A 27,855-nucleotide genomic window follows, 5' to 3' on the forward strand; every position below is an offset into this window, starting at 1 on the left:
TTATTTAAATAATTACCTTTCATAAACTAAAAGGTTTTATATTTATAAGATAAAGTATTTTGTGGATTTGAGTAATTTGGACTAAAATGAAAAAGTTTTGCAATCTTTTATTTTATTAAGTATTGTTTTGAATTTCGAATTTAGATTTATTTGTAAATATTTGAAATATTTTGGGTCATATTACAATTTAAGAAAGTTTGAGGACCAAAACGTAATCCAAACAATTGAAATAAAAAATTGGACAGAGAGTGAGCGGCTAACCGCTTGAGGAAAGTCTCATATTTTCAAATTTTGGACTAAATTGAAAAGATTTGAGAACTTTAAAATTTATGGGTATTATTTTAAATTTTGAAAAGGACCTTTTTTAAAAATGTTATTATATACTAGGTCATATCATAATTACAATAAGATTTAGGAATGACATGTATTATTTAGAAATTCTGAAATTAGACTTATTTGCAAAGTTTTATGACATGTTAGGCTATAATATAATTATAGAAAGTTTTGGTCACAAATGTAATTTAATGAACAATGATACTGTAGCAAAATTCAAATTTAATGGTAACATCATTGTTCTGGAGCGGCTAGTTGGATAAATCAAGCGGCTAACCGCTTGAGCGCTGGAATTTGCCTATAACGGTTAGTTTTCGGGCTTTAGTTATAAAACCTTAACTCCATCTTCATTTTCAAGACTAATGTAAGCATAAATAAGATCATATAACACATATTGAGGTTCTATTTCGTAAATCATCATTTATTGAATCATTATTATGCTATTATTTGCAAATCCACTCTTAAAGAGAGTTTTTGTTGTAATTGTTCATTTCTCATCAAATTGTAAGTGTACAAGTGTGAGAAACACTTAGGGTGAATAGATTGGGGAGATAATCTCTTGATTGTAAAGGTTCATTGACACATTGGAAGTTAATTGTAAGAACTTAAGGATTTGGGAGGCTTTGATAGTGAAATCCTCGAGTTTGGTTGGCTTGGAGGCGTGGACGTAAGCGGGGATTGCCGAACCACGTAAAAATTGTTGTGTTTGCTTTCTTTTCCCTTACTCTTTTATTATTGTACTTACTCTTTTAGTATTGTGCTTTAATGAATTTATTGTTTTTGCATTTGATTAAGGCAATACATTAAATTGTTGTGCGAATTATTTAGCGTAAGTTTTAAAATCTCAATTCACCCCCCTCTTGGGTTGCATAACTTACATTTCATACAGTATAGAATCACTAAAATTGAGAGGGCCAAACACAATGACCAAAACCATAAATTTGAGTAGGCGGTAACATAAAATCAACTTGTAAAATTATAGGGGTCAAAACATAAAATACAAATAACATTGCTAATGTTACTACTTATTATTATGTGTCTTTTTTCTTGATTTCTTTCTTTATTATTATTATTGGTATGTTGCCTCAAGGCACCCTAGGCTTTAGATGCGGTGCCATTTTAGCAGGGGCTAAAACCCTTTTTCAATTTTTTAATTTTTTTAAAATTTGTTTTAATATTTGTCCTATTTTTATTTGATTTACCATAATGCCCTTGTTAAAATTTAAAAACAAGTAAAATATTAAATATTCTTTTTAACACTTTGAACCCATAAAGAAAGATTGTTGCATTATGGCACTTGAAATTCAACTTGATGATTATATTATGAATGTGGGTTTTGACAACATTTTTAAGATTAAAAGAGACTAGTGAGTTAGCAAGAAAAATGGTTGAGATAATGGATAGTTGGATTCATTAATTTATATGTTGGTAATATTAGCAATGATTTTATCAGGTAACACAACTAAATTAGAAAGGGTATTTTCAGCTATGAATTTTCTGAAAAATCTTCCACAAAATCATATGGGAAACCAATTGTTGAATGATAGTTTTATTGTATACGTAGAAAAAAATATGTTTGTAGTAATGATAATGAGGTTATTCTTCAATATTTTTAACATATGAAAATACATGAGAACAATTATAATTGTATTGAATTAATGGCCTATTTGGGATTGCTTTTGAGAGACTTAAAAGTGATTTTAAAAGCTAAACTTTAATTTTACTGTTTGGTAGATTTTTTTTTTTTTAAATCACTTTCGGTAAAATCACTCTATCTTATTAACAGCATATTTTGGAAAGCAAAAAAGAAGTAGGCTTTCAAAATCTAATTTTCAGGATAAGTTTTCTAATTAATAAAATTCCATATATATCCTTACATATATTATAAAAATCTAAAATTATCCTTATTCAATTAGGAAATAAAATTATTAAATCTAGAGATTATTATTATTACTAATTATATTGAGATAAAAAATAATTAATAAAACAAAGATAATTATTTTAGTTTTCAATTACTAATATACATAATAAAAAATATTATATGTATGTATTTATATCTATATAATATATTTTATTTAATATTATGTCCATTTTAATCATTTAAACTCTTATAATAGTTCAACAATGAGATTTACAAAAGCACTTTTAAGAAGAAATTTTGTCAAACGTTTAACTAATTCCATTCACAACTTATTATTTTTACAGCGCAAGTAACAACAATTATTTTAAAAGTTATAAGATTGCCAAACTAGCCCTAAATATTTTAATATTTGTTATTTATTGACCATTTTTTTAATTATGTTAGTGTTTGAACTTAGGCACCCCTGTTAAATTAAATTCCTGACACCTCGGCTGCCAGGCGTATACATAGTTCGCCACTGACTATGGTCAAGTAATTATAATCAAGGGTACTATTACAGTTTTTCGATATGTGTTGCAATTGTAAACCTATTGGGACACAAATATTTGCTGCAAGTTTTTGCAAATTCATGGTAATTATTACATTTGTAAAAGTTAGAACTCACGGATCTTAGGTTGATAGTTTGTTTGGCTAGCAGGAAAGTGACGGAAAGAAGAAAGAAAAGTAACTAAATCGGAGAAAATTTTATTGATATGAATTATATGAATTACATTTAGCTCGTAGCAAACTTATATTGTTGATCAACAGTAATAACAACCTTTTGTACAACTGTAATACATCTATTGGCTAAACTAAAACTAATTACAACAACTTAACTAATTTGTCCAGCTCAGCAATCCTTGTCGCACAAATCTCAGCCACTGGTCTACTGCTGTTGATTAAGCATCTTAACACTCCTCCTCAAGCTTAACGGTCATGAAACAACATTAAGCTTGTCCTACAGTAATTAAAAAAGCAGTAAGCCATAGGCTTTGTAAGCACATCTGCAATATTCCATTCACTAGGCACATACTTGATTTCCACTTGTTTATTTGTCACATTCTCTCTTATGAAATGTACATATAATTCTATGTGCTTGGTTTTAGCATGATATACTGGATTTGTTGCCAATGCAGCAGTACCATTGTTGTCACACCAGATTATTGGTGTTTGATTATATTAAGTTCACCAAGCAAAGCCTGAACCCAAACGATTTCTGCACATGTTGTTGATAATGCTCTATATTTTGATTATGTGCTAGATCTAGCTATTGTTTGTTGCTTCTCAGAAGACCATGAAATAAGATTTTGCCCAAGATAAACACAATATGCTCCAACTGATTTCCTGTCATCAACATCACATGCCCAATCTGCATCAGTATATGCAGTTAAGACAACACCACCACCTGGTTTAAATAGCAAGCCATAATCCTCAGTTGCCTTTAAGTATCTTAGAATTCTCTTACAAGCAGTCCAGTACTTCTCTGTAGATGCAGCAAGAAATTGACTCAACTTGTTTACTGAGAAAGCAAGTTCTGGCCTTGTGAGTACCAAATACTACAATGCACCTATTATGCTTTTATATTCAGTAACATTAACAATCAAATTATCTTCATTTCTTGCTCTTCTTAGTTTCTGTCCTGTACTCATTGGAGTACCACTTTCTCTGCAGTTTTTGTGAGCAAATCTCTTACATATTTGGCCTGTGAGAGATGTAAGTTGTCCTTTGTACCTTGAGTAACTTCAATACCAAGGAAGTAATTGAATTCTCCAAGGTCTTTTAAAGCAAAAGTATCTCCAAGATATTTGATGAACCTTTCAATCACTGTATTATTATCTACAGTAATAAGAATTTCATCCACATATACCAACACAACTACAATACCTCCAAGTTCATGTTTAAAGAATAAAGATGAATCTGTTCTTGAGTTCTGAAACCCCCACTTCAACAATGCTTTCCTTAACCGATCAAACCAGGCTCTAGGAGCCTGTTTTAGACCATAAAGAGCCTTAAGCAATTACAAACATGACCAGATGAAGGCTAGACAAATCCCTCAGGTTGAAACATGTAAACATCTTCATTGAGCTGCCCATTAAGGAAAGCATTGTTGATGTCTATCTGCCTTATTTTCCAGCTCTTCATAACAGCAAGACTAAGTACAATTCTCATAGTAGATTGCTTAACCACTAGACTAAAATTCCCAAAGTAATCAATACCAGGGGTTTGATGAAACCCATTTGCAACCAAACGAGCTTTGTACTCAGAGATAGAGCCATCTGCATTATACTTAATGCGAAACACCCATTTACAACCAACAACTTTAGTAGCTTGAGAGGCTGGAACAAGAACCCAAGTTTCATTTTTCATGAGTGCATCATACTCAGCCTGCATTGCTGCTTTCCATTTAGGATTGGAGAGAGCTTGAGAAATTGTAGCAGGTTCATGTTCTTCAAGAACAGAAGAATATGCAAGAAACTTTGGCTTAAATATTCCTGCTTTTGCTCTTGTAACCATTGGATGAGTTGGCAGTGGTACATGAGCAGGGACAGAAGGCTGTGGAATAGGCACAATAGATGTAGAAGAAGAAGAGTGTTGGGAATTATGGGACATATTGTGATAAGGATCAGGGAAATATGGATTTGGAGGTAAAGGTGATGATGATGAAGAACTAGAGGAAGAAGAGGAAGCTGGAACTGCATGGAGCTAAAGCTGTTGTACAGTGTTGTCACTTGAGCCTGAAGGATCATGTATCAGAACTAACACAGAAGAAGTTTTAAACATAGGATGTCTATACTCGGAAACAGAGGTAGAAGATTGCTTAGAGAATTGAGGATCAGTAGAGAAAAGAAATTTTGATTCGTAAAACACCACATGCCTAGCAACAAAGATAACCCCTTTTGAGAACAGGATGAAGGAAAAAAAATGATTATTTTGTTTTAGGGTTTGGTTTTGACTATAATAGTTGATTTATTGACTTATTGGTATTGGAAAATCAGAAGAATTTTTAATTCTAATTCTAGATTTGCAATGTTGTAAATGCGAATGATTAAATGGAGAAAATCGGGCTGAATTTTGAAGAGAAGGGAAGAAGAATGGGAAAATAAATTTACAATTGTACTTGTAAATAGGGAAAAAGACTAACACACTCACAACGTTTAGACAGATGGATAAAAGTCCCTCTAATATTTCGAAAAAAACATCCACACCCTCGTTCATCAACGGAAACTGTTACTTTTAACAGAAATTATAATTTTAATATATAATTACCGTTATACCCTTCTAGCACATAAAAAAATAGTTGTTAATTGTCCAATTTGTCCATATATTGTTAATAAAATTATAAATATATTCTCATTGCCCAATTTCTTTATTTAAATTTTTATCAAATTCTCTCTTCAAGCTAAATAAATTTAATTTATAGAGGTCGAAATCAACACGTAAGGAACCGAAGAATTTTGATTGAGCTTGTCAAAATACAGGCTTTCTCAATTGGTTGCCCGCACTTGGATTTCGTGAACAAATGACGAAGGAACGTGACTGAATTTGAGAACAGGATGAAGGAAAAAAAATGATAATTTTAGTGTCAATCAGGTAACTTTAAAGCACTCAGTGGATTTCAACAAATGAGGAAACAAAGTACTAAAATAAATTAACAATGTAAACCGTATAATATAGATGAAGAGGAAGCAGCACCTGTACTTGTACAATAAAGCCGTTTGCTGTTTGTTGTTTGTTTTTCTTCATGTGTAGGCTTTCACCCTATTGCCGGAAGCATACTTATATATTGCCGTAAGTATTTTGAATCAGCTTTTCTTCTAACAGACTTTTATAGGTACAATTTTAAGTAGCCTGTGGGAGCATCAAAAGCCCAATGATATTGATATTTCATATGTTCATACAAATTTGTTAAGAATATGTTGAGTCAGCTAATTGATGTCAGAAAATTGTTAAGTAGAGTAATGAATCAGATGCCACGCTGGACAAGATGCTGGAAGCTACTGGAAGATTGTTATGCAAGCTGTTCAAAGTTTGTTATTAGTTTGTTATTTCCCACCAAAATGTTATGGTGAATATCAGAGACTTTGTATATGATTCTGTTACACTTGGAAAGTTCCAGATGCTACTATATATATATAGTGTATTGTAATCTCATTTCACTGTATCAATCATAACGAATTCAATTTCTGTTTTTCCTCTCTAAGTCAATAAATTTTCCTTCATTTTCTTATCAGCCAAACAAGCATATAGTTTTAATTAAATTAACATCATTATATTCACAGTCACGAACGTGAACAATACAACTATCAGATACAACAAGAGTAATTAATGTTACATTGAAACATGCAAGACCTTACAAAATGAAGCAAAAGCAAACGAACATAATTCAGAAAATACAGTACAGAAAAGCACATCTTCTTACACAAAACAAAACCAGCAATATTACTTCAGAGGAAGTGTTTAACTAAAACACTTGTCCATGGCAGAGAACATCAACAGACCAACGGACATGTGTTTTGTCCTTGGCAGCATATTGGCATTATAGCTATTTTTCATCTTCGTTCATCTTATTGCGGAAGCTTCCGTAATGTTTGAAAACGGAGCCCAAAACTTGTGTAATCCAGAAGCTTCGTCTAAATCGAACCTTGGAGAAGTCCAGTTGTACAAATAAAAAAATCCGAAAGACGATAAGCATTAAGAATGAGGCAAGTAGCGACAACGGGGTTCTGCCAACCACTAACAGGCAAAAGCAAATAACTAGAGGATATACCAGAGTAGCTGCGGAGCCATACGGAAGGTGATAATTAATCACCAGCATAGATATACAAAATGCTGTAATATTTGAAAATGCAAAAAGTGAGGAGATCGTATCACTGACGGCATCGCCATAAAATTTCCCGTGAGCGAATCAAATCTTGTCACTTGTTGGGATGCTGCTGCTGGTTCCATTGCTCCGATAAATGGCGGTTGCATTTGCTCTTCCTGATGGTGTTACATATGCCCATGCTGATGCCGATGTCGATGTCGGCGCTGATTGTGATCCAAAATTGGCAACAGAGTTGCTGGTTCCAGTTGACTTATTTCCCTGAAGATCGTCAGCCAGGGTAAGCGCTGCTTGGAATGTGGCTGTCGCGATTAGTACAGCAACCACAAGTAGTGCGTTTCGATTTTCATCCGTAGTGCCATGTGATGAGCGGAGTTAGAAAAGAGTCCAAGTCAGATGCCACATAATCGTGTGAAGCTGTCAAGCAATAACCTTGGACACAAAGCAAGAATCTGTATTCAAGGAAGGAGATCAACGAAATTGTAAATATGAGGAGATTGAAAATATTGTATAATTAAATGGTGATTCTTGCCATGTAAACACTTACCATGTAAAGTATCTAGCCCTGCATATAAATAGTAGAGCTCTGTACAAAGAACACATACCGCAATAAAAAGCTATTCCTTTAAGAAATTTATCTTAGTATCAGAGCGGGTAAGTCGAAATAATGGCTTCATCTAGTTTTGTTAATACCACCAATTCCGCCACCCATACAATACCACAAACCAATCCCACCACCTTCAATTTCACCGTCCCAATCAAGCTAGATAGACAAAATTACCTGATGTGGAAATCTCAAGTCCTGCCCTCAATCCGTGGCAATGAACTTGAAGGCTTCATAAACAGCACAAAACCTTGCCCAAACAAATTTCTGGTAGTTGCTGTAGATGACCAAACTGCAGAAACGACTGTAAATCCAGAATATGCACTTTGGAAGAAACAGGACCAACTTCTTCTTAGTTGGCTGCTGTCTTCAATGAATGAAAGTGTCTTAAGTTCAGTCATCAGTTGCACCACTTCTTATGAAGTTTGGAATGCACTGGAAAGGCTTTTCTCCTCTCAGTCAAAAGCTCGAATCCTACAACTTAGGATGCAGCTTCAAACTCAGAAAAAGGGGTCTATGACTGTTAGTGATTTTTATTCCAAAATGAAAAACTTTGCTGACAATCTCACCGCCTCAGGAAATCCCATCACAGAAGAAGACTTAGTTCTCTATATTCTTGCAGGCTTGGGATCAGAATATGACCCTGTAGTGGTTAATATAACAGCAAGATCAGACACACTACCTCTTCAAGAAGTGTATTCACTTCTCTTGAACCATGAAAGCAGACTTGATCAGCTGCATACTGCTGCCAACATAGCTTCTGATGGGAACATATCAGCAAACTATGCTCAATCTACTCAAAACCAAAGAAAATACAATAGTGGAAGAGGAAACAATCCAAGAGGTAGAGGCAGAGCAAAAACACCACAAACATCTGGCAGAGGAAAATCAAAGCCAACTTGCCAAATTTGTGGAAAGGTAGGACACACTGCATTCGATTGCTGGCATCGCTTTAAAGAAGACTACGAGCCACAAAGCAATGAGAAAAACCAGAGTCAAGCCACGGCTAATGTTGCAAAGATTGATTCGGAAAATGATCAAGGTTGGTACCTGGATAGTGGTGCTACAAACCATGTCACATATCAGATTGAAAACCTTGAAACGAAATTTGAATACAAGGGAAGTGACAAACTTATGGTTGGTAATGGTCATAAGTTAAAAATAAATTATATTGGTAGATCCTCATTACATGTCCCATGTCAGAAGCCAATTATTTTAAAAGATGTTTTGCATGTCCCTCATATTACAAAAAATCTCCTTAGCATCTCTAAATTATTATCTGACAATGACTTGTTTGTTGTTTTCAAGAAAAATACTTGCCTTATACAGGACAAGATGAGGAAGAAAGTCTTGCTTCAAGGAACGGCTGATGGAGGATTGTATCTGTTGGAAACATCCTGCAAGACACCTGAATCTAGAGTCAAAAGTCCCCTTGCAACTTCTCTTTTTGCTGCTTTAAATAAGCCTGTGTTGTCACACAGCGAATCAGAGTCTTCTAAGAGTCGAAGTCTAGAATCAACTTGTAATGGAGTCAATAAAATAGATACATTACATCAAAGATTTGGTCACCCTAGTGTTCAAACATTAAATGACATATTAATGTCATGTGATGTATCTAGTAACATCAATAAAATTTCCGTTCCTCAATTTTGTGTAGCATGCCAATATGGAAAAAGTCATAGACTAAGCCATACAAACTCAGCAACAAAAACAAATGAACCACTGGAATTATTGCATCTTGACCTCTGGGGACCATCACCAATAGCCTCTGGAAACAACTATAGGTACTACCTAAGCATTGTAGATGACTATTCCAGATTTACATGGATTTATCCATTGGCTGCCCAATCAGAAACCTTTTCCACCTTCCAAGTATTTAAGAAAATGATTGAAACCCAACTTGAAAAGAAAATTAAAACCTTGCAAACAGATTGGGGGGGTGAATTCAGATCCTTCGTACCATTTCTCAAAGAAAATGGAATTTTATTTAGGCATTCATGTCCTCACTCTCATCACCAAAATGGAAGGGTGGAAAGAAAACATAGGCATATAGTAGAAATCGGCCTAACCTTACTACCACAAGCCTCAATACCTACAAAGTATTGGTGGCAAGCCTTTGAAACAGCCACATTCTTAATAAATAGGATGCCGACATTAGTACTCAATCGAAAATCCCCATATGAGATAATCTATCATCAAAAGCCTGATTACAAATTCATGAAGGATTTCGGTTGTGCATGTTTTCCCCACTTAAGGCCATACAATTCACATAAATTAGATTTTCGCACTGCTAAATGTGTGTTTATAGGATATAGCTCTCAACACAAAGGATACTTGTGCTTACACAGTAGTGGGAGAGTTTATATAGCAATAAATGTGGTCTTTAATGAGTTTGAATTTCCATTTCAAAATGACAAAGCTTTTCAACCTACTGAGAAAAATACAGCTGTGTGTCCATATTATACTCAAATCCTAACAGTGCCACAGGTTTCTACTTCAGGATGTGTCTCAGCTACATCTCCACCAGCAGTCGTTCAAGAAGCAGGCTCCAACCTTCACTGTCCAACAGACAGAGAGCTCCACATCCTTTCACCAAACCAAGAGACCAACACTACAGAACCTAAAACACCAGAACCAGTCATGACAAACTCAGAAACAACAGCAAAAAAGTACCCAAAACACTGTAGCTACAGAGTCAACAAGCCAGCCACAAACACTTCCCCCCAGTCACCCTATGATCACAAGAGCCAAGTCTGGGATATATAAACCCAAAATTTACACAGCAAAAAGATTAGCAAGAGAGAAAATTGACACTCCAGCAAGTGTAGAAGAGGCGTTGAAAAATAAAAAATGGGAGACAACCATGAGGGAAGAGTTTGAAGCACTTCAGAAAAACAGAACCTGGGAATTGGTTCCACCCTTTCAGGATCAAAAGGTAATAGGAAATAAATGGGTTTACAAGGTGAAGTATAATTCAGATGGCACTATAGCAAGGTATAAAGCGAGACTTGTGGCTAAAGGGTTTCATCAAACAGCGGGCATCGATTTTAACGAAACTTTCAGTCCAGTGGCCAAATCACCAACTATTAGAATTGTGTTGAACCTAGCTATTATGAACAACTGGGATATCAAACAAGTGGACGTGAATAATGCATTCTTGCATGGTGAACTATGTGAAAAAGTTTTTATAAGACAACCGCAAGGCTTCGAGGACAAAAGAAAGCCACAATATGTTTGCAAGTTAAAAAAGGCACTCTATGGTCTCAAACAGGCTCCAAGGGCCTGGTATAATAAGCTCAGTTCAGCCTTTAAAGACTGGGGGTTCAAAAACTCAATATCAGACACCTCACTATTCTTTATGAACAAAGATGGAGATACAGTGCTGCTACTTGTGTATGTAGATGACATACTACTCACAGGAAGTAATAGCAGGATAATTGACGACGTGATTCAGAAGCTGAACAAAAGCTTCTCTCTGAAGGATCTTGGCTCGCTAAAATACTTCTTGGGAATTGAAGTAGAAAGGACTGCTGAGGGAATGCATCTATCGCAAGGGAAATACATCACTGACCTCCTACAACGAATAGGAATGGAAAATTGCAAAAGCTTGCCTACACCAATGAGCACAAGTACCAAGCTGAGAAAGGAAGGAGGGAAAGCCTTCAGTGACAATACCTTGTACAGGAGTGTAATTGGAGGCCTACAATATGCTACCTTAACAAGGCCTGAAATAACATATGCAGTGAACACACTAAGCCAATATTTAGAAGCACCTAAACAAACTCATTGGGAGGGGTGTAAGAGAATTCTCAGATACTTGAAAGGAACCTTAAATTATGGCCTACACTTCACACCAAAAGGAAAACCAGGACTGATGTGTTTCACTGATGCAGATTAGGCAAGTGATCAAGATGACAGACGGTCTACTGGTGGTTACTGCACCTTCCTTGGTGGGAATCTAGTCTCATGGAGATCGAAAAAACAGAAGGTGGTGGCACGCTCAAGCACCGAATCAGAATATAGGTCCCTTGCCGATACAAGTGCTGAAATCACGTGGATATGTTCTTTGCTAGGAGAACTTGGAATGAAGCCAAAACAAAGACCAGTAATCTGGTGTGATAACACAAGTGCAGCATCCCTTGCCAGCAATCCAATATTTCATGCCCGAACTAAACACATAGAAATTGATGTACATTTCGTCAGAGAAAAAATTGCAAATGGTGAACAAGAAGTGAGATATGTACCGACAAAGGAACAAGTGGCAGATGTTTTGACAAAACCCTTGAGCTGTGATCGTTTCAGATTTTTAAGAGACAAGCTTAAAGTCTCAAACAGACAGTTAAGCTTGAAGGGGGGAGTTAGAAAAGAGTCCAAGTCAGATGCCACATAATCGTGTGAAGCTGTCAAGCAATAACCTTGGACACAAAGCAAGAATCTGTATTCAAGGAAGGAGATCAACGAGATTGTAAATATGAGGAGATTGAAAATATTGTATAATTAAACGGTGATTCTTGCCATGTAAACACTTACCATGTAAAGTATCTAGCCCTGCATATAAATAGCAGAGCTCTGTACAAAGGACACATACCGCAATAAAAAGCTATTCCTTTAAGAAATTTATCTAGCGGTAAAAGAGCAAAAGCACCTTTCGACGCCATGTTAAACCTTGTTTTAAGTAATATGCAACGTCCCTACGAGGAGGAAGGAAGGACCCTTGTCTACCGCCAGCTTTGCGCACCATGCGTCTTACTTCTTTAAATTCAGGTTTCCCTCCCAAATGTTCTTCTACCATGTCCAAGGGTGTCTTATTGTCTAAGTTCCGGGCATTTATTTGATCACGTGCTCTTTTAACTAGTAGCCTCACCAACTGCAAGTATATATTTATATATGCATGCAATTAATAATCATGAAAATATAGGGACTAACTGAAGTAAAATTTAAAAACGTTTCATGTCTTTATTTGACTTTTGGAGATTGTGATATGCAATAAAGTGTTGCCTTCATCGTCCGTCCAGTTAAGGATATCCTCCATGCCCACATATCGAAGCCATCCTAGCATGCACTCAACGGCCTCCAACTGGTCATTTTTTGCAGCAACATGCAAAGCAGTCTCTTAACGGATTGTCACCTCTGTGATGGACTCAGGGCAAGCCTCTAGAAGTTTGCATAGAAGATCGACATTTCCTTTCTCAGCAATATAGTGTAGAGGCGTTACACCCTCCCTTCCTTGGACACGAACAAGATTTCTGTCCACATCTATGAGCCGACGCACCATTTGGGTCTGTTTCTTTTCCTTAAGATGCTCGTGATCAAGTACATATTGGTTTTGCTTCTGCAAAGCAAGATGCAGAGAACTAAATCCATATTGGTTTTGCTTTCTCGCAAATGATGGCTTTAACCTCATTATCTCCAGGGCAAAGTTGACGTGCCCCATTGATGCTGCTATATGTAAAGGAGTATCCACGAATGGTACTTGGTCTATCTGATCTAAAAGATATGCGTCCTCCCATATTAATTCATACAAGGCATCAACATTTCCTGTTTTAGCAGCCTCGTTCAGCCTCTGATCCTTACTTCTGAAGGACATTAAACAATTTTTGAGATGTACATAATATGAAAATGCCATATTGTTTTTAAAAAGATAATCGATAAATGGACTGTAATTTAGTAAAAGAGCAGTGTTCCTGTTACCTCGATAAATGTCTATCCTTGTCGGTAATAGGAAGTGAAGTTGCCTCTAGTGCTCCAGCTTCCCGCAGCATTGCCGCAATCTCTTGGTTTTCTGATTTAGTTTGATCAAGTAATGAAATATCTAAAGGTGTCAAACCTTCCGAATTCCGGGCATTTGTATCAACTTTGCAATTCAATAAACACCTGACAATCTGCTTTGGATAAACAAATTCATCAATTTAGACATCATTCAACTGAATTTTATTTGTGACCAGATAGATATAGTCCTTCCCTAATAAAAAATTTTAATAAAATAAGAATGCAAATAAAATTAAAAAAAACACATATTTCAATATATTGAAAATTGCTTTTTTTTTTTAGTGATATCCTTACTTTGTTAAACTACTTTTTTTTTTAATTTATTAGTGATATCTTTACTTTGTTAAAATGAAGATAAGGTCATTAATTAGATACTATATATATAAATATAGTTATTCTCTAATGTGAATACTCTCTTTTTTTTTTCTCATACGAACACTCTATTAACTTATATGCAGGCATGCTATTAAAATACACGGCTTTATAATGAATTAAACATTGACTCTATTAAATCACATAATTTAATAGCATGTCTGCATTAAAAATAATGAAGTGCCTGCACCTCATTGAAAAATTTCTATATATATGTGTGTGGATTCGAGCTTGCCTGGACTTGACTTTTGGATGTTGCTATGTGTAACAAAGTGTTGCCATCCCTATCCTTCAAGTTGAGGATTCTTTGATTGTATTGTTGAGCTTCTTCAGGGCCAAGCCACGGTGGTCGTACTGTTGTTAAGGCTTGATCAAAAGCTTCGACCTTATCGTTTTTCAAAGCAATATGAAGAGCAGTCTCGCCTTTATTCGTCACATCTTCAAGAGATTTCGGACAAGCAGACAAAAATTCCCTCAGCAGATGGATGTCTCCTTTTTCAGACACGAAATGCAAAGGAGTGATGCCTTCTCTTCCTTGGACACGAACAAGGTCCAGATCAATATCTATCAGCTGAAGCACTAACTGAGTTTGATCATTTTGCAAAGCTAAATGCACCGGAGAGAAGCCATCTTGGTTTAGCTTCCTGGCAAATGATGGCTTTAGTCTGATAATCTCCATGGACCATTCAACATTTCCATCCCTTGCAGCAGCATGCAAAGGAGTATCGACAAAAGGTTTCTCGTCGAAGTTGTCCAAAAAATATCGATCATGTTGAATTAGCTCATACAAAGCATCGACATCCCTCACTTGAGCAGCGGACTCCATCACCGAAATTAACACTACGAAGGTGACACTTCAATGATCAAATATTCTTTGAACGACAGAGAGGAAACTGGAAAGCTTTAACAACTGAACAAGAAGAGCAATTGAAGAAACCCAGCAAGAAATCATATGCTCAGGAAGCAATTTTTTTCAAAAGATTCAATATATATATATATATAGCTTCAACGAAAATTCTTTTTAGAAAGTGAGGACTAGGAACAAAATCAATTTTCTTCATGTTTTGTGATTGACTCTATGAGGTTTGCCTTAAATAAGAGTGAGATATGTTTACCAAAAGGGGAAAGAATAGATATACATCATAATTTGGAGAATTCGTGACGTAGAAATCATGACGTAGACTCGAAAATTGATTCGGATGTATGAACATCAATATCAATGGTCCTTCGTGTGTATTATGCTATTTATTAATAAAAGGTACTTTAAGAAATAATAAATTGATGGATATTTTAAAATATATTTCACGTGCTAATATTTGAATACTTGTAAAAAAACTGAGATGGGATAAAAAAAGAAAAAGAATAACGACATTCTAAGATTTGAGAAAATAGTTATAAAAAACTCTTTAAATCCTAAAAAAAAGTTACAAAAACTTTTTTTTGCCCACAATAACTTTTGATTATATTAATTAAAAATTTGATTTTAAAATTTTTTTAACTAACACAAATTTTATATAAATAATATAAATCTATTTGGTAGACTAATAATATTAAATTATTTTTTACATTTAAAATAATATTAAAATTTTAAATTATTATATTTATTTTAATAATATAATTGTAATATTAAAAAGATTTTAAATAATCTTTGGGTTAAATAGATTTTACAATTTAAAAAATCTCTCTATTAATAATATTAAAATTAACTTTTATATAATAGTCAAAATAATTTTTATTTTAAAATTAACCAGCAAGAAATCATATGCTCAGGAAGCAATTTTTTTCAAAAGATTCAATATATATATATATATAGCTTCAACGAAAATTCTTTTTAGATAGTGAGGACTAGGAACAAAATTAATTTTCTTCATGTTCTGTATTTGCCTCTATGAGGTTTGCCTTAAATAAGAGTGAGAGATAAGAGTGAGAGACATCATATTTTGGAGAATTCGTGACGTAGAAATCATGACGTAGACTCCTCGTAAAGAAAATTTATTCGGATGTATGGACATCAATATCAGGGGTCCTTCGTACGGGGGTGTTCACAATCCGATCCGCTCAATCCGTTTGATCCGTAAAAATCCGATTCGTGGATTGATGGATTGGATTGGATTGAAAATTTGATAATCCGAAATCGATGGATTGGATATGGATCTATTTCTATAAATCCGCAAATTCGTAAAAAAATAAAAAGTATTTATTTAATTAAAAAATAAAACTTGTAAATATAATATTAGTACTTACTAGTAAATAAATAAGTTAAAATATAGTTATATTAACACTATATTATATCTTATCCAATAATAATATAAAATAAAAATAACTAAATAAACAAATATAACTTCTAAAATAGTTAAGTTCCATGCACTAATCTAATTGCTAATATCAACTACATGTCTCCCCCTTCCCCCCTCAAAAGCCTTAAACGGCCTTAATGGCCTCTCCGGCCGCCGATGATGGCAACCGGCCATCACCGGTCTACACCCTCTCTGCAGAAGAACAAATTATCAGGAGTTTGAACCCTCCTAAAAAATCATTTAGACGACCCCCAAAATTCACCAATGAACTGCCACCGGACGTCCAGTTGCCACCACCGCGAATCCAACCAAACCACTCTCATGCAGACCCTCCATCTCAAATCCAACCCCATGCAAACCAACCACCATTGTCCATTGCCGCTATCCTCTCGAAACTTCAACAACCTTCAATCACACCTAATGCCGCAAGTGAGCAAAAAGAAATGGTAATCAATGGTGGCATCAATGACTATGAATGCTGCCGTGAGGTAGCAAAATCACCCCTCCATTCACTAGAAGAAGGGGAAGAAACCAATGCTCGAGACAAGTCGATTCTTATCTCGCCGGCTGACGATAATGGCAGCCAGCCACCATCTGCTCCTCCCCTTACTTCCATAAATGAACATTCTTTTCTTAGGAGATCCCAAAGGCAAACTCGCTCAAAATACAGGAGTCAAACGCCAGCCCAACCCCAACAACCCTCAACTTCCGCAAACACACCGCCATCGTCGTCCCTTCAACAACCATCTCCAACTGCCATCGTCACCCCTTCAACAGCCAACTCCAAGCTTTCACCACCAAACTTGGTGAATGGGTTTTCATCTCAAACCAACCAACCACCAGCCTCTAGCCCGTAGCCAACACAAACCACACACTATTCGAGAGTTCATCCTGCTGTCACAGCCCCTATACACCATCAAAACCAGCCCGTACTCCATGGCCATTTGTCTCAAGATTCGGTCCAAGATACAACCACCAGCCAGCCACAATCACTACCTACACAAATAACTCCCACACAACAAAAAAAACCCCATGCAAATCACAAGCTCACGTCCAGCTGCAGCTGTCAACCGAAAGTCAGCTGCAAGCAACCACCACAGAACCCAGCCAAGGTCAGCAAACATCCACCCAACATCAGCTCAAAAGTCTGCACGCGTGTAATTCCCATGCTCATAAGACACTTTCGGTAGCACATGAATTGTGTTCCTCATGTGTGTCTACCACTAGCTCTTCCCATGCCCCATTAACCTTTCCCACTAGTCAAACCCAAGCCCAATCCATTTTCGAAATAAACCCCAACACCCAGCCCTCCCGAATGCCCTCTCCAATCTTATTAAATAACCCCCAAAATGATCCGTTAATCCAAAATACCACTCAGCCCACATACGTACCTTCTTATACCTCGGTTTTGAAATCCATCCCCAATCTGAATCAAAATAAACCCACTAAAAAATCTTTGGTGGATATTATGAACGACCCAACTAGCTTGTCTATTCCAATCAAGATCGTCACTTTATTCGAGGGAGAGCCTAAAGTACAATTTTCCACTGCGGACATTGGTAGGTAAATTTTCCTACAATAGACCTAGTATGGAATTAATTTGTAAATTTTTTAATACTATGAGATTGAAGGGAATTTCCAAGATGTCCTTTTTAGATAATCGACATGTGTTAATTCAATTGGATGTTGAGGAGGACTACTCCCGCCTACGGGTTAGACAGACATGGTACATCAATGAGAGTGCAATGAGAATTTTTAAATAAACCACCGATTTTTGATTTTCCAAGGAGTCCTTTATAGTCCCAGTATGGATTTCAATTCCTTACTTGCTTGTCCATTTTATGCACTGTAAGGAAGCATTATTTTCTATTACATCATCTATTGGTAAGCCATTACGAATTGACCAAGCTACTGCCTTTTTAGCTCGCCCTTCTGTAAGTAGGGTGTTAGTGAAGAATAATGTCACTCAACTCTGTTGTCACGAATCTAAATCGGTGTGAGAGATTCTGGATTTTGGCAGAGTATAATTTTTTAGAAAATCCCACTCTACTGTGCTTCCTACAAGTGCCTTGGCCATACCATTGAGACGTGTTCCGTGGCCAATCCAGGGGTCCTTCCCCAGCGGCCTAGTGGGAATTGGCAAACTAGAGTAGATAATAAGAAGTTAGAAGTTTTGCCGTCAGATACTCCACAACCCTTGGATACTCCACGACTTTAGCCTTCCATCATTAAGCAAATTGCATATGTGGGGTCTCCGATTGTACCTAAGAGAACCGAGTTAACGCTACAAACTCTACTTCCATTCAGGAGCCGACTGGCCAGGATGTCACGACTCCTGATTCTAGGATCCGAGAACTAGGTGAATATAATACATAGCTTCATCGAGCATCCAGCACATATTTTAGGCATTACAGTTCTTATACTGATAATGATCATAGTTCTAACAAACATTTGGCGAATAATGACTATTTTCTGTCTGCTCCTGAGAATTCTGAGAGAATTGACTCTAGCCTTGATTTTAGTGTTGTCAGTCACTCGAAAAAGGGCATTAAATTACTTGCCGGCCGCAAGTATCGTAAGAGATATTGTCACCGTCTGCATTACTCTTTTTCTTCTTATGTTAGGCTATGCCTAAATCATTTCTTTTACTGTTATATTTATTTCTCTAGATTGGAGGTTTGGTTTATGTCCCCCTCCACATGTAATCTTCATTATCTGTTCTAAATGAAAAGTAGGGGTCCCACCTAAGCCCCCCACCAATAGAGTGGTATTCGCATAAAAAAAATGTACTGATCTAAACGAATAAGATTTTTTTCATTTTGGTGTGTTATATTTTAAAACTATAAATGTATTTTCTAGCTTTATTTAAATAATTAATTATTTAAATCTTATTTAATTTTAAATTTGATCGGTAGTAAAATTATTTTTATATTTAGTTAGTTCGTGGATTTGACAGAATTAAAAATTTTCAGCCCGCAAACCAATCCGCAAAATGATAGATTGGATATGGATTTGATCAAATCCGCATCCGATCTGCAGATGTATGAATTGAATTTGGATTTGAATTGAATTTCATCAATCCGTGGATTGAATTGGATTGAAAATTTATAATCCGTAAAATCGTAGATTGGATATGGATTGGACATCAATTAAACAAAGAGGAAAGAAGTCGTATTCACATTAAATCCAAAGAGGAAAATGAAACCCCCAAGACAACATCAACTAGCAAATCGTATAGACCAACATCTGAATATCCAACAATCAGACTTCATATTGCAAACAAACAACCTCTTAAGAGTTCTCACTGAAATCTAAAGAGAAATGAAAGGCAGCCTATATTTAGAAGAAGGTAATACACCTGCTCGGCAAGCTTAAAGCTGTGAGTTCGCATGTACTCCATTCCAATATACAAAGTTGGTAAATGGCACCTGGAATAAGAGAACATCAAGATTCAACCTGTAAAAAGACAATTCATAGTGATAAGAGTACTCCCACAACACAATGCATACCATCACTAAACAATAAACAATGAAATTCATTGATCTTTACGACCATAAAACTACTATGACAGTGTGGTTTATTATCAAAATAGAAAGACATTACAACAATGCCTTGGGTCGATTTAAGACTATGTTTAATCAACTTACAACATTTCTCAGGAAGAAATATGGAAATCAAATGCGAAGCATTCATCAAAAGTCTATATTGGTAAAACAGTTTATTAATATTAAATCAAAGGAGAAAAAAAAAATCTTGGTTGATAACCCATGACACCCAAGTTTTTTAGTGTAGCGCACTTGAAACAGATTAAGCTGAAGCAACTGAAATTTCATGGATTACATGAAACCTAATAGAAACTTGAGGGACCAAAAAATTTTTTTACCCACATGATTATACACCCAAAGCACACTGTTCTTCAAATTGAACAAGAATTGAATAATATCAAGATGAGCAAAAACAACCAAACCCTACCCTTAAGATATCTTTCAGAGACCAAAATTTTTTTTAAAAAAAGCCAAAAATGAAATTCTAAAAGTGTCCTGAAACTTGCTCAAAAGCAAGTTAGTGGCTTTGTCCTTGTCCTCATTGCATGAATATGCTGATCCAAGGAAAAGAAAATCAGGAAGGTACAGAAATGAATAAATAATGCTAAAAATTACCCTGGAAACAAACAAGCAGCAGTGCGATAACCCAACATTGCTTGGTCACCCTCTTCTTGAGCAGCAAAAGCATTTCCATAACCTATCCAAGCGGGGGCGAATGTCCCATCAAGATTTGTAGCCGTGCTGTGGTGAATAGAGCCAACAAGAAATTAAATTTCACTAGATAACATTTCAAACCTCATATGAAATCCACAAAGGATATATTTAACAAGAGCGACAAATTAACGGTGCGTTTACTTCCCATGAATCAAAATGACTAGGAATTGAAATGGGATGGAATCTGGAATCGGAATAAGAAATGAGAACCATAATAAATTATTTACTTGAAATATAAGAATCGAATGAGCTGAATTTCATTTATCCATTTATTTTATTTCATAATCAAAATGGATTATTGAAAGTTATCATGATGCCCTTAGTTAAAATTGTATATTTTTCACTAACAAAATAAATAAATAAATATATGCATGTTTATTATAATATTGAGCATAATACTATAATTTTCATTATTATTATTATTATTATTATTATTATTATTATAACTATTATTACTACTACTACTATTATTATTAGTTATTTATTTATATAAGGTAAAAAATAAATATTTAATTTTCTTTAAGGATAAAAGTGTTAATTTTCCCATTTTCATTCCCACCTCTCTTATTGCAATGGGATTCCAATACCTCATTCCCAAACTTGTGAGCTCCACCCAAAATCGATCGTCATTATTTCATGTTTTTAGCAAGTAAACACAATCAATCATTCCCATTCTCCATTCCAATTCCCCAATTCGAGAATTAAATGCGCTCTAAAACTTTTGCGAGGTGGAGCAAGTTCCAATTTTTTCCTTGTGAATGGGAAACAGTAACAATAATAATAATAAAGAAGAAGAATCAAGCCAAAAAAAGAAAAAGACAAAAATCTTCCCTACCAAGAAGAAACCCAAAAACCATACAATTGAAAATATTATAATCAAGGTAATCAATATTATTGAAGTCCACAAATATTAAACTGCATATATATGATGCATCAGACAGAAAAAGGCTGTTCAACTTTTTGACAATTAGAGAGCCAAGAACACTGTGTGAAGAGAAGATTTCTGAAATCTAGTATCGCAGGTCGACAGAATAATAAGCCCTCTAAAAGATCAGTATTGTTTTTCACACTGTGTGAGAAGGATGGGCTCGAATGGACACTATCACATCTTTCTTTTTCAATTTCTCCAAATTTGGCTTCTACAACATTCTCCTTGTCATACTGCATAAAACAAAGGGAGACAGGAAAGAAGGAAAGAAATTGTTCACTGCACTCAAACACAGCAAAAAGAATCAACATCACGAAAACATATGGGAAACTTATTATTGAAATGTTTACATTTGGAAGAGCATATAATGAATTTGCACACAGTTCACCTTTTTTATCAAACATGAGTAGAATGAAGAAAGCCATCCATCTTCAAAACCAAATTCCAATGATGAAAGTAAACTTGTTTCTGAAATTCAACAGCAAATCCAAAAATTTAAAGTATTAGCCTATTATAACATGTTCCATGAAAGATCCAATGCTAGTTGAACACAGCCAAAGAAATTTTTGCCAAATTAAATTTATATCAACATGTTTGTGTGTGACTATAATTTCATTTATGTGTGTGTGTGTGCGTGCGCACTTATGTAAGAACTATAATTCAAACTGTAAACATTTTCATAATCCACTTCTCTCAGATGAAAGAAACAGATGACTAGGAAAAAACTACATCATTACCTTGCTCGCATGTTAGCATGTGATTTCCTATAAGGCATTCCAAAGCCTGAAAAAGAAATCAAGGTACAGCCATAAAAAAAATCATAAAGAATGAGAATCGATATATCTTATAAGGAACATCCAAATGAGACATCTATGTGATCAGCAGAGGTCAAATTAAAGAAAAGGATTAAAATTCTATTTACAAAAAAAAAAAAAGGGACAAGCCTAGCTCAAAAAATCTAGCCCTCTTTTGAGTAATTTTCTAATCCTTGAGAAGGCAACAGTTTCCACAGGTTGTAATATTTTGCATAGAAAGTCATGTCTGAAATTTATGCAGCCACAAAATTCAAGGTAAGGAGTTTTTGAGAACGGGACGCTCCCCCCACCAGCTTATCCCTACGGGGAAAGGAAAAAAAAAAACATTGATAGCGTGTCATGCATACCTCATAGCACAAAGGATCAGCTATGATTGCTGCTTTGTACCTTAAATCATTATGAAAAAATATAGTAAGCCTTTGTATGAACTATAGCGTTTTAGTTCAACATAACTGAGAGAATAGAGAAAAAGGAATTGAACAGAATAGAGCAGATATACTGACAAATGAAAAACCAAAGAGAAGCTAATTAAGGTTATAAAACAATACCATAATAGTTACTAAAGAAAAAGAGTTGAGGGAAGAACCTAACTTACTGAAATACATGCAAGCTTTCAATCAGATAACAAAATGAGGCCACTAATTCAGACAGCATAAAACTCTAAAACAAATATCCAGGTGTGTAGGTAACCACATGGAGTGAAGCATAGCTGATCTGTCAATTGAATCTTGTTACATTTGATTTAAAACCACCTTTCTGTACTATTAGTTTTAACCTTCTAAAAATGCTGCACATGAAAGTTAGTAATGGAACAAGATAAAGAGGAAGCAAATAAGTTCCTCTGTTGTTAGAGCTAAATTTAGTAATGAGGTATTGCAGCTAAAATCATCGAGATACAAGTAGGAAGTGTGAACCAATAGAAGACCAGAATTGTGGTTGGAAGCAAAAACAATTCAGGATACAAAAAAAAAAAAAAGACAATCTCCTTCATGTGGCTGTTAATTTGGCAATCAACCTCTTTGAAAAAGCAGATCAGAACTAATAGCCTTATTGAACTAAACCATCCCAGCATATACTACCATTCCTCTGTCACCAAATGGACTCCAGAAGACATGGGATGTTAACATTTTAAACTGTCTTATCAAAATTATACATTGATTTAATCAAGGAGAGTTTTCTAGACTACCCAATCTATATATAGATAATTCTTAAAGTAGTATCTAAACAATCTCCTTGGCTATTAAACACATATATCAAACATTCATGCATTCAAACAAAATCTGCTCAGTAATGAAATTGAAGATAAATTTACTTATGCCCAACTTAAACAAGTTTATAACAATGTTCAAAATTCTCCCATTAAAACAATAAAGTCATTTCCTTTCTTTAACAGTACGTTAAATTACTACACCTAAGTTACTATAACAGAAGACCGTTAGACAGTATAAGTTGGTATCATTTTGACTGAAAAACTAAGGGAAAATAACCATAAAGCATTTTACAATTAAGCAGAGTGATTTTCATGTAAATTCATCGCAAGAAACTAACCACAGCCGAGCTTGGGCACAATTTCCCAAGGCTTCATATGCTTTGCCTCTCAAAAAGCATATTGCTGAAGAGATCTGTAATAGAAAAAAGAAATATTGGGTCAAGTATACAACAAATGTGCAACAAATTAAAAAATAAAAGGCCAGATAAAATGAGATTACAAACAAAAACTTACATTGATTTCTCCGTCTTCCCCATCTTTATCTAAGTACATGACATTGATATCCTTTGTGTCATAAACATTACCATCTTCATCAACCTTAGCATCACCGAGCATCGACAAACACTAGTCCCACTCCTTCAGTTCCTCCTAATTATACAAAGGACAGACCAGAAATAAATAAGTAAAAGAAAAACTACCCAGTTGTATAAACAAATAAACATTCAAGAAAAAATCGATCAAAATCATTCAGCTCAAAGTCGATAATTTCTCCTTAATTGCTCAAAATCTAGTTTTCATTTTCTTAAAACACACAACACATGCAAATTTGCTAGAGCAATTCAATTTCCAAATATTTTTCATTGAAATTCTTTTGTTCTAAAATAAAAAGAACACGAATTTCAAGTTAAAATTTTCAAAATTTCCCTTTTTCATAACATAAAAAAAAAACTAAAAACGCAAAAAGCACAAATCCCAAAATCTGAAAGTCAAATTTTCTAATGCAATCAAAAAACAGAACTTTACCTGACACTTACCAGCCAAGTAACGAAATCGGAGGTCACGGGGCACAATTTTTGAGGTGTTAAGGAGGTGAAATGGACGGCGGTAGTGGCGGCCAAGGAACAGAGCCTGAGCCTGCATGTACACGCCAGTAGGGTCATTGGTCAAAGCGGCGATTTTATCGGCGAAGAAAATGGCCGACGAGTACAAATGCTTACTCACACAGTCGCGAACCAATCCTCGAAGTTTCTCTATTTCTTCTTTTTTTTCATTATGAAATTGGAGATCTAAGGGAATGTTTGGTTCTCGAGAAAGTGACTTCGTTAAGAGGGAAAAATGAGGGTTTTGTTTGGAATGGGGGGTTTTGGAGAGTGAAGGGAACGACCGAGAGAGTGTGATTGAGCGGGAGCTGGTTTTGTTGAATTTATATTTGGGCTAGGCCCATGGACCTTTTTTTATTTTTTTTTATAGATTAGAGGGTTTTAAATAAAACTAACAAAATAGGTCATTAAGCCACTCATATTGTGTCAATTTTGTGTTGTTTTAAATTTATGTTGGTTAAAACACGACTTATTTAATAATTGTGTTAAAATATTAAAACTTAAACTTGATACGAAAAATAAAATGTTAAAATATTAAAACTTGAACTCGATACGAAAAATAAAATAGTGACTTGATACGCTCTTTTAATAACTAGGTAGTTGTGTCATCTAACATGATTTAACCTAAAAATTCACTGAATACCTATTTAAATTCTAACATGATTTACATCAAATACTACACACTCATTTGATGCAAATACAACATGTATGAACCATTGAAGTTTTAAATCTATCAAGAATTTTACAAAATAGAACATCAAATATATGTTCACTAGAATCATGACCAAATTTTGAGTTTTAATGATAAGATTCTATAAATTAATTTAGAATTGAAAATATAAGTATATTTTAATGCAAATATGAATTAGTTTTGGTTAACTAATTAATAATCACGTCATTGACCAAGTAAATGCATTGAAAAATTGAATTCTAGCCTGACACGGGAAACAATTGGGTTGACTTAGACCAAATTCATTTAATAATCATGTCAATTTTCATGATAGATACATATTTATTCATGTTGTATTTGTATAGAGTAAACCAGTCATGTTAAATTTTTTCAGCTTTAATTTTATTTCATCAGAAAATGACTACTTATTATTAGACCAGTGTTTAACAAACATTGTTATGATTCGACCAAATACCCTTATTTATTAAGCATTTCATCATTATCAAATTTTCATGGATTTTTGTAATTAAATGTACCACTTAGAAAAATAGTAAAATATTAGTACATGGAGTGAGCTAAGTAAAGTATCGTCGAGTAAGTTGAATAAATTGTTTTAGTAGTCAATTAAGTATAACTAAATCACCTACGCTCAAGTAAGTCGGGTATTGTTGAATACTCAAGTAAATCTAGTGGTGAAGTTAGAGCATATCCAAAAAAATCTTCAAATAAGATTTTATTACTTATTTGAAGAGTTACATCAGTATTTAAGACTTCAAAATATACTCTAATTAAGATTTTTCAAATAAGAAATAATTCTCTCTCTTCAATTTGTAGAGTTACTTTCTCTCTCTTCAATTTATATTTTATTATTTTTTATTGGGGAGAAAGAGAGAGAGAAATGCTTTAATTACCATTTATTTTTCCTTTGAAAAAATATTTATTTGATTAAAATAATATTAACTTATTTCTATTTAAAGAGTCTTTTGGAGAATAATATATTTTTTCACTCTCCTTTTTACCACATAGATAAGCAAATAAATATTTGAAGAGTAAAATTAATAGAACTTTTTGGAGATACTCTTAGGATTTTGGTTTTGGGGCCGAATGAAGAAACTATATACTTGAGTAAGCCACAATGTTACCCTAAAGGGCTATCCATAATATAATTTTGATGATAACAAATATGTGTCTTAAGTGATTTAATAAATATTGTATTTCACATTTTTACTAGTTTTTTAAGGATAATATTTATGCAAGTGAATCAAGTTCAAGACACTCAACGGACAACGGCAAAATCAAGAATAAGTTTAGAGCTCAACAGACAAATTATTGTGACAAATTCTTGTAAAGTCGGTATGATTTAATTGATGCATGATTTAGCATTTGAGAAACTCAAGAGTTTATTTAAATAATTACCTTTCATAAACTAAAAGGTTTTATATTTATAACATAAAGTATTTTGTGGATTTGAGTAATTTGGACTAAAATGAAAAAGTTTTGCAATCTTTTATTTTATTAAATATTGTTTTGAATTTTGAATTTTGAATTTAGATTTATTTGCAAATATTTGAAATATTTTGGGTCATATTACAATTTAAGAAAGTTTGAGGACCCAAACGTAATACAAACAATTGAAATAAAAAATTGGACAGAGAGTGAGCAGCTAACCACCTGAGGAAAGTCTCATATTTTCAAATTTTGGACTAAATTGAAAAGATTTGAGAACTTTAAAATTTATGGGTATTATTTTAAATTTTGAAAAGGACCTTTTTGAAAAATGTTATTATATACTAGGTCATATCATAATTACAATAAGATTTAGGAATGACAGGTATTATTTAGAAATTCTGAAATTAGACTTATTTGCAAAGTTTTATGACATGTTGGGCTATAATATAATTATACAAAGTTTTGGTCACAAATGTAATTTAATGAACAATGATATTGTAGCAAAATTCAAATTTAATGGTAACATCATTGTTCTGGAGCGGCTAGCTGGATAAATCAAGCGGCTAACCGCTTGAGGGCTGGAATTTGCCTATAACGGTTAGTTTTCGGGCTTTAGCTATAAAACCTTAACTCCATTTTCATTTTCAAGACTAATGCAAGCATAAATAAGATCATATAACACATATTGAGGTTCCATTTCGTAAATCATCATTTATTGAATTATTATTATGCTATTATTTGAAAATCCACTCTTAAAGAGAGTTTTTGTTGTAATTGTTCATTTCTCATCAAATTGTAAGTGTACAAGTGTGAGAAACACTTCGGGTGAATAGATTGGGGAGATAATCTCTTCATTGTAAAGGTTCATTGACACCTTAGAAGTTAATTGTAAGAACTTAAAGCTTTGGGAGGCTTTGATAGTGAAATCCTCGAGTTTGGTTGGCTTGGAGGCGTGGACGTAAGCGGGGATTGCCGAACCACGTAAAAATTGTTGTGTTTGCTTTCTTTTCCCTTACTCTTTTATTATTGTACTTACTCTTTTAGTATTGTGCTTTACTGAATTTATTGTTTTTACATTTGATTAAGGCAATACATTAAATTGTTGTGCGAATTGTTTAGCGTAAGTTTTAAAATCTCAATTCACCCCCCTCTTGGGTTGCATAACTTACATTTCATACAGTATAGAATCACTAAAATTGAGAGGGCCAAACACAATGACCAAAACCATAAATTTGAGTAGGCGGTAACATAAAATCAACTTGTAAAATTATAGGGGTCAAAACATAAAATATAATTAACATTGCTAATGTTACTACTTATTATTATG

General features: G+C 34.3%; 1 protein-coding gene and 1 pseudogene across 1 annotated transcript in view; both read right to left on the reverse strand.

The window, feature by feature from the left end:
* LOC102622244 (uncharacterized) overlaps positions 1-14,647 on the reverse strand; it is a 48,548-nt gene extending 33,901 nt beyond the window's left edge. The window contains exon 1 of the mRNA XM_052436852.1: positions 14,036-14,647. Coding sequence (XP_052292812.1) covers positions 14,036-14,626 — 591 coding nt within the window. The 5' untranslated portion in view covers positions 14,627-14,647. The remainder of the gene's footprint in view (positions 1-14,035) is intronic.
* A 6,541-nt stretch (positions 14,648-21,188) lies between these two features.
* On the reverse strand, positions 21,189-27,225 carry LOC127898716 (anaphase-promoting complex subunit 6-like; annotated as a pseudogene).
* Between the last annotated feature and the right edge of the window lie 630 nt (positions 27,226-27,855).

Source organism: Citrus sinensis, chromosome 3 (genome assembly GCF_022201045.2).
Source record: "Citrus sinensis cultivar Valencia sweet orange chromosome 3, DVS_A1.0, whole genome shotgun sequence".
Lineage (NCBI taxonomy): Eukaryota > Viridiplantae > Streptophyta > Magnoliopsida > Sapindales > Rutaceae > Citrus > Citrus sinensis.